This window comes from Selaginella moellendorffii, unplaced genomic scaffold (assembly GCF_000143415.4).
Source record: "Selaginella moellendorffii unplaced genomic scaffold, v1.0 SELMOscaffold_142, whole genome shotgun sequence".
Lineage (NCBI taxonomy): Eukaryota > Viridiplantae > Streptophyta > Lycopodiopsida > Selaginellales > Selaginellaceae > Selaginella > Selaginella moellendorffii.
In genome coordinates, this window is record NW_003314403.1 from 269248 (window position 1) to 277181 (window position 7934).

General features: G+C 45.0%; 2 protein-coding genes across 3 annotated transcripts in view; one reads left to right on the forward strand and one right to left on the reverse strand.

Annotated features, from left to right (window-relative positions):
* Window positions 1–3700: 3700 nt before the first annotated feature.
* Window positions 3701–6119, reverse strand: LOC9645763 (spore wall protein 2). 2 transcript variants are annotated; one of them, XM_024666500.1, is made up of 5 exons: window positions 6022–6119; window positions 5681–5940; window positions 5568–5622; window positions 5107–5504; window positions 3701–5048 (listed from the first exon to the last, which is right to left on the reverse strand). In XM_024666500.1, the coding sequence occupies exons 1-5, from the start codon at window positions 6041–6043 to the stop codon at window positions 3936–3938; spliced, it is 1848 nt and encodes a 615-aa protein (XP_024522268.1). In that variant the 5' UTR covers window positions 6044–6119; the 3' UTR covers window positions 3701–3935. The 2 variants fall into 2 exon arrangements, with proteins under 2 accessions (XP_024522268.1, XP_002992839.1); XM_002992793.2 differs by having other exon boundaries at window positions 3701–5051.
* A 353-nt stretch (window positions 6120–6472) lies between these two features.
* Window positions 6473–7934, forward strand: part of LOC9645790 (kinesin-like protein KIN-14F) — a 3946-nt gene continuing 2484 nt past the window's right edge. Inside the window, exons 1-8 of the mRNA XM_002992767.2 lie at window positions 6473–6749; window positions 6795–6952; window positions 7024–7149; window positions 7218–7493; window positions 7545–7604; window positions 7661–7723; window positions 7789–7870; window positions 7919–7926. Of these exons, the coding sequence (XP_002992813.2) occupies window positions 6584–6749; window positions 6795–6952; window positions 7024–7149; window positions 7218–7493; window positions 7545–7604; window positions 7661–7723; window positions 7789–7870; window positions 7919–7926 (939 nt within the window). The 5' untranslated portion in view covers window positions 6473–6583. The remainder of the gene's footprint in view (window positions 6750–6794; window positions 6953–7023; window positions 7150–7217; window positions 7494–7544; window positions 7605–7660; window positions 7724–7788; window positions 7871–7918; window positions 7927–7934) is intronic.

Sequence of the window (7934 nt, forward strand, 5' to 3'; positions counted from 1 at the left end):
CTTATGACTTCCTCTTTGGAAATGGTGAGAGCCAGGAAACACGCAGGTTGCGTTTACTTCAACCTTTGAGAATCCCTTGGACAGAAGTTTCAGGCGAGATTTACAGCCCAGATGCCTATTATAAATTTGAAATGCTTTACAAACGTGTGTAAAATGATTTTATATTCTGGACACAGGTACATACATTGTGCTGGTTTTAAACTTGCGAATTCATTTGCGTTTCCAGAAACAATGGCATGGCGGGAGGTAAAGACGACTGGTGCGGAGCTGATGCTAAGAGCCAGGCACACAACAATCAGCCATGGAAAGTACGTGAGTCTCTCATGGGGCTTTTACGTATTTTGTAGCAACTGGTGTTTGGGCAACTTCGAATCCCTCTGGTCCCGGGCCTTCTCCACGTTTCTCCCTTGCAGGAGATTCCGTGGATGCAGAGTGAGGCATATGATTCTTCTATGGGGGATATAACGAAGAGCTTGAAGCTCTGGATGACATGTATTTCCTTGACACAGGTTGGCTTCTTCTTTAAATGACATTGCTGCCATTCTTGACAATATGGTTGCCGTTTTTCTGTGAAGAGATGCTGAGGGGGAAAGATCCATCAGAACCAAAGCTATCCATGCGTAAGGAACTTAAGAGAAGGCGGCAAGAGTATCGTGCCACGCCATTCGTGCTAGACAAGCAACGGGATGCGGACAAGAGCTTGGTTTCATCTCACAAAGGTATCTGCAGAAAAACTTGGACCTCTCCAATTTTTCCCTGTCAAACTCATGCTACAGAGTTTCAAGCTCATCTTCAGCTGCTAGGCGAGAAGATGTTCGAGGCTAGAGTAAGCGACATATTCAACTACAGATACATATTAGAAGCGTCCATCGATGGGAAGCTTTTCTGTGGGCTGCTCTTCTCGTACAAGCCTGGTTTTGCTCAGGCAGTACAATCTTACATGGCGAGATTTGTTTCGTTTGATTCTCAGTTACTCTCAATGAAACACTGCAACTTGCAAAAAATATCCCCAATGGTCTTTAGAAGAGCCTTGTTAGACCTCGAGTTTAATAGTGAGTCTCCTTCTCTCAAGTGATGTTCAAGTGATTTGGAAGCGTGGCTAAGACAAGTACATATGGATCCACCCTGATCCGGAAAAGTTCAATCCAGCTGGGAGGTACGAGATTCTCACCCATGCTCTGTAACTCTGGCTGGGATTTTTAACTAGAAATATGGAGTATCTCCATTCACGTTCACACCCTTTGGGATGGGAAATCGAACTTACAAACTTGCCAAGCTTCAAATCTTCATTGTCGTCCATTACTTCGTTATTACAGGTAAAGATCTATTATTTGTGCCATTATTCCTTTATCTGGGGTTTGAGGTGGACTGCCTTGGATCCCAACAGCAAAGTTTCTTACTTGCCACATCCAAGACCACGAGACTTCTATTCTGTAAGAGTTTCAAAACTTCTGTAGTTATAAAAGAAAAAAGTACTTTACTGAATTGTACCTCATACAATATGATACCTTATGCATTCTCATGCCTCCACTATTCTAATTTGTCCCTGTCACTTATTGACTTATCACAAGGAGCGAATCCTTCTTTGAAGTCACTGCCTCAACAGGATGAAACTCAAAGACAAGAAGATACTCAAAGGCAGGCTTGCCAAGTACATTGTAGAGGCTGTTTGTAAGTCCCAAATGTTTCTCATCACAGGTCTTTGGAGGACATGCATAGCTTTTATGACCATGGACCAAATGTTGAGAACAGCAGCATCATCAAGAAGAGTTGCAGTCTAGCATTTAATTTGTCTCACTTCTGGCACAAGACAATAAGGTTGTTAAAAATAAGGTCTTTATTTATTTTTTAACTAAGTCCTGTTTGCACAGCAATACAATGCATCAGGAGCTTGCTGGAAACTATGATTTACAGAGTTTCCAAGAAGGTATGAGATTCACGCTGATTACAGCAAGTAACTATCAAGTACACTTTTAGTGTTTTCTCTCATGAATCGTGATCTCCCTTATCTTGAGTTTAGAGAAGCCTGCAAGCATCACCAGATTCTAAGAACTCAGCCAACTATGTGTGTCTTTGGAGGCTGCCATTATAAGTACTTTTTCTTTAAATTTTATATAACCTTCACTGCTAATGGAAAGCCAAGTTTACATTGCCGAGTTCACACCCCATTATCGAAGGAGTTGATTCCCCAGATAAATCCCTGCACCACGACCCAGTGCTCATACAAAGCTAGAAGCTGGTCAACTGTACATGACTTTAGAGTTGGTAGCAACATGCTCAAGACTGGACGATTGCTGGTGAATTCTTACAGACTTTCATCTAACATGCTAGGTAACCATAGAGCAGCAAGGAAAGAACATTCAAGAAGCCTTTCAAGATCCTACTCTTTATTTTGTAGGAAATTCAGCACTTGGCTCTCCGAATTTGCAGCATGCCGGGACTGCATTGCAATCTGTTGGGATTTCTCCTATCCAAGATGTGTGCAAGTATGCACAGATTTTGAAGATTTTGAAGGAGATTTAGAAGGTAGTAGGTAGACACTGCTTGATTCTTATTATAATGAGGCTTATAACATTAACTTTGGCCAATCTTGCTAAACAATAGACTATGGCCGGTTTAGTAAAGGGCCGATAAAACGTGTTTGGTTGTAAAACTCAGTTCTCTTGAGATTCTTACAACTTGCTTCTGAAAGTCTTTATGTTTTGCCTTTGTGCTTCGCAAATCTTCCTCAACAAATCAGAATAATTTTAAAAATCATTTTTAATCTTCAAGATTAGCATTTTCCACAACATCCATGTTAAATATAATATAAATCCCAGCTGAAATTATGTTTCTCTTTTCTAATTTACCTTGAAAATGAGTACCATCCAAAGCGAGGGGTGGAAAACTGGAAGCCAATCCGTCTTGAAGGCATTGTGCTGCAATTTAGTCCGGACTTTGCTAAAGAAATATTCGAATACAATCCATTCGATGATGCCGAAGATATGCTTGACATATGTATGAAGAAAGAATTGTTGTAGATTAGACTTTATAGAACAAAAGTAATATTAGTCTATGAAAAAGTGTTATTAGTATTTGAAAAGAAAAGACCAGTTTGACATAAAAGGATCAAAATCATCAGGTTCCAACTGTCATGCATGCATAGTGTTCCATCAAAGAGCAACAGGCTGCTGAGGACTACCTTGTCCAACTCTTTGAAGCCATCAATTTATGTGCCCTTCATGGCAAAAGAGTCACAATAAGTAAGTATTCAAATAACACACACAAAAAGATTATAGAATTTATCAACCAGCTCGAAAATTATACATTTAGCCTGTCGGCTTAGAGGAACCTTGGAGCATTTCATTTGATACTACATTTCTTTTTCTTGCAAATTCACTTAGAGTTTACCATACAGCTTATACTTATTGATTAGAATCCTCAAATTTTCTTAGAAAATTGCTGCTACTTTCAGGCATAAATCACTGTTAATTTCAGGCATCCTCAACCACATATTTTTGGGAAATTAAATGTTCAAAATAAAACCACTGGAGCGTGTCAAAAATATGATCTCTGTTGGATCACTGGTATAACTACCCATTCTCTTGCTGTCAATGTACTTGTGACCGGAAATTAAAAAACAAATTAGGTGTTAAACCCATGCTACTGATTCTTGGGTATGGGGTCATGATGAATGAGAGAGATACAATGAACAAAGGCATTGATCATGGTGTCTAATCCCAGAATAATATATATATATATATCTATATATATATATATATATGAATTATAAATATACATCATTACTACTGGATGATGAAAACAAACAACTAATTCTTTAGGATTCATGTCACCTATATAACAGATGTTCTATCTATTCCAGCGGAGCTGGATTCCTTGCTAGTAGGATATGTATACACAAGAATCCAATAGAAGGTAGCAAGCCATAGCCGAACTTACTTGCCGCTGCCATAGCCGAGCTTGGTAGCAAACTGCCCAAAGAGTCCTGAGTTGGGTGCTTCATTCGGATTCTCTTGGGCTATGGCGCTTTTCTCTGGCAGTGGAGACGCTTCGGCTTTGTCCTCTTTATTCTGTTCTTTGGGATGAGCTTGGTCGGGGGCTGCAATTACCTTCTCTGATGGCTCCTCTTCCTTGACAGTGTCTTGAGCAGCGGAGACTGGATCTTCTCGAGCAGACGTTTCAACTGGTGCTGCTGTTTGATCACTCTCCTTTGACTCCGGGACTTGTGATTTCTCTGGAGCTCCTGTCAATTGATCGCTCGTCTCCTCCAGCTCTCGAGGCTTTGGTGCCGACTCCTGCGTTGGAAGTGCCTGTGGCTCTTCATCTTTGATTTCCTCGATGGTGGGTGCATCGTCGGTCCGCTCCAGTGTTTCATCCTTGGCGTCCATGAAGTTCTCCCCGTTCTTTGGTGCTTCTGGTAAACCTTTGTCACTCGCATCCACAAATCCAATGTCCCGTTGTGAGGAGCTATCTTCCACTTTGCTGCCAATCTCGTCTTTCTCAGCTGGAGATTCTTCCACTTTGCTGCCGCTCTCGTCTTTCTCAACTGGGGATTCTTCCACTTTGCTGCTGCTAATTTCCTCTGGGCCTCTCTCGGCTTGCGCTCCCTCGCCTTTGCTGGACTCGCTCTCCTTGGTCGCATTGATAGAAGTCTCGTCGTCGAGCTTTGTCTCCGCGGATTGCTGTTCCAAGCCGGATGATTCCTTCAAAGCCTCGTCAACCTTTGAGTCGCCCAGATGCTCATCGGCGGCTGGTGCTTTCTCGCCAGCCACTGTATCGTCGAGAGGCGCTGCTTTTTCCTGCTCTTGACCCATCGGATCGTCAAGAATCTGCTCGTCTCCGTGCGTTGGAGCACTCCGATCGTCAGCCACCTTTGGGTCGATCTCACCACCCTCTTGTTTCTCGCCTGAAGTTTGATGCTCGCTCGGAAGCTCGCGCGGCTCAGCAGAGATCTCGTCAGTGCCTTTCTCGCCCTCAAACTTTGGAGGCTGATCGATCTCCTTTGTGTCAAGTTCTCGGCTGACAATATTCTCATCACCTTCCGTTGGCTGCTGTACGAAAAGAGCAAGATCACTACTCATTCAAGGAAAACTCATCAGTTCTTACCTTGGCAGCATCGTTTCCCTGATCAACTTTAGCTTGCTCCAAGGACTCCTCCCCTTGAGCACTTGAGGAAGACTTAATGTCGGGTTCTCCAGTGTAAACATTGCTGGAAGACAGTTCTTCCACTTGTTCGGGAGTGACTTGCACCCCCTTGTCGGACATAAAAATGCTCCTATCTTTCCTCTCATCGTCACGAGTTTCAGAAGTCTGTGGAGTCGGTTCTTGAGTCTGTGACTCCGCGGGTGCCTTGTCATCGAGATCACCATCTTTGTCCTTGTAATTGTAGTTCGTGGGGACGGCTTGGAGGGCGTCCGATGGCTCTTGATGCTCCGCGATGGCTTGAGAAGGCAACCCCTCGGTTAGGCCATCCGATTTTCTAAATTCAAAGCTATCATCATTGTCTGATAAGAAAAAACATCCATCTTTAGTCGGACTGATACAGAAAAAACCCTCGAATTCCATACCTTTCTTTTCCTTTTGCTGGATCAAAGCATACTCATCCAATGGCACATTCAAATCCTGCAAGAATCACGATCCGAATTGATACTTTTGTCGAATTATTATCGAATTTGCTTACTCTCGAGTCGGGCTGGCTGGAAGGAGCCTGAGCCTCGGTGCTCAGCTCTTCCTCTTCCTCAACCTCACCCTCTTCACCAGGAATAGAATCATCGATAATCTCTTGCTTAGTGCCGTCCTCACCACCGCCGCTATGACTCTTGGGCTTGAGCTTGCTCCCGAGTTTCTTGACCTTGTCCTTGGCCTTCTGGAGCACGGATTTCTTCTCCGGAGTTGCGCCACTGCCGCCCTCCACAACCTGTGCCTCATCCTTGACGTGATCTATCGAAGTTTCGATTGAGAATCAAGCGTTTAGTCTTCAAGAATGCGATGCTAGAAAAGAAACACTCTAATGTATAGTACCTGGGTGGTGCTCTTGAGCCATGCTTTATCTTGTAGTGGATAGACTATCCCCGACTACGTTCTCGCAAATCAAGCAAAGTGTTCTGAGCTCCACACCAATCGCCAGAGAGTTTATAAAGCGGCCGGATCGGACGGACGAGGGGAGACGTGGCGGCATCCAGCGGCGCGGGCCATGTGGGTCCGTCTCCTCTTGACACGTGTTTTGCTCCTCTGGCATGGCTACCTGTCCCCCGCGAATATTTCTGCCCCGTTGGATTAGAGTAATGTATAAAATACTACGATACGATAATGTCCGTATGGATGGTACGGAAAGACCATGCTTTTTTTTAGCATGCTCGCAACGGCATCAATTTATACCCTTCCGATTTAAACGGTTCGGGTAGCCGAACCTAGTCGCAACAGCCAGAATTTTGGCTCGGCGGGGCGGCTCGGCACCGGGGCTGGGGCATTAGGCGGGCAAAGCAATTCGAGAGAGCTCAAAGAAGGTGGAGGTAGCGAGCCCTAGGGTTGGATCGATCGATCGCCGGGACTGGCTTGTGATGCGCCGCGGCGCAGCCGACTGATGCGCTGCGCGATGCTCTCCTCGGCAATGCACGGCGGCAATGCGGCCGGATCGGCGGAGGCGTCGCGGGCGAGCGATGAGCACGACAGGAATTTGACGGTGGTGGAAGTGGCCGCGGGGAGGGTGAGCGATGTGCATATGGCGTCCAGGAAGGCGGAGGAAGCAGGTATGGATTCCAAGGTTTTGGGCCGAGCCTAAATTTTTGTCTCAGCTACAAGAAGGTTTCAAGCGGCTTCTTGGATCAACAAAATTGTTGGGTGCTCCAAAATACCATCGGAGCCATCGGAGGATGAGCTGCGGCTGTGCCTCCGGAATGGAGCGCTGCTCTGCCGTCTCATGAACAGGATTGAGCCAGGTTCCGTCTCAAAGGTTGGTTGCTTTGGTTTTGATGCATTTGTCAGAGTGACTGACTTGCATTTCTGCCGGATGTATCGGAACAGGTTGTGGAGACTACCTCATCCGATGGGAGTTTATCGGCATTTCAATGCTTCGAGAACTTGAGAAACTTTCTGGTCGCGTCGCAAGAGATGAGGCTTCCTACATTCGAAAGCTCGGATTTGGAACAGGTATATCCAATGTTTTGACACCGCATGTTGGAAGTACCACTGACTGACCACTTGCATTTCACTATCAGGCTACAGGATCCATGACAAAAGTTGTGGATTGTATTTTAGCACTAAAGTCTTACAACGAGTGGAAGCAGACGGGGGCGCTCGGCTCCTGGAAGTACGCTGGATCTCTGCGGTCACCGTTGCGAGGGAATGTCTATCCGAGAGGATATGGAAGACCTGGAGGCGCTGAAAATACTTTCAAGAAAAACTCGAGGAAGAGACTCCTTCCACCTGACAATTATGTCGAAGCTGAAGACCAACCTGTAGCTTCTGGAACGCAAACAGATGAACCTCAAGTGGTAAGAAACTCCTTCCGTGACACCTCTTAATGTTATGCATGTGCAACTTAGCCTGATGATGCGAAGGTTAGGGAGGACTTCCAGCAACCTCCGGGAGTACACGTTACAGATGTGAGTTGTCGCTGCCTTTTCTTCTTTGAACCAACATTCTGTTCTACGTGCTTCAGGGAAAATATTTAAAGAGCAAGAAACTGGACCAAATGCTCGTGGAGGCGCGAATCGAAATTAAGGTGAGTGAAACCAGCTATAGTTCTGGATGCAGACATTTAATCTATATCCTCTTCTGTTCATGTAGAGCTTAAGATCCGCACTTGAAATCGTCAAGGGCGACGCCAATGAGATGCAGAAAATGTGGAAAACCGACGTGAATTGCTTGGGTAAAACATGTTCTTGAAATTGACCAGTATCTAACGTGTACTGCTCAGAAAACCAAGTCCTCGG

Excerpts from the sequence above, each read along its gene's own strand:
- LOC9645763 (XM_002992793.2), bottom strand. The coding sequence starts at position 6,043 with ATGGCTCAAGAGCACCACCCAG. Across the intron at positions 5,941-6,021 it reads GGCTCAAGAGCACCACCCAG|ATCACGTCAAGGATGAGGCA; the intron begins GTACTATACATT and ends AAACTTCGATAG. Across the intron at positions 5,623-5,680 it reads CCAGCCAGCCCGACTCGAGA|GATTTGAATGTGCCATTGGA; the intron begins GTAAGCAAATTC and ends TGATTCTTGCAG.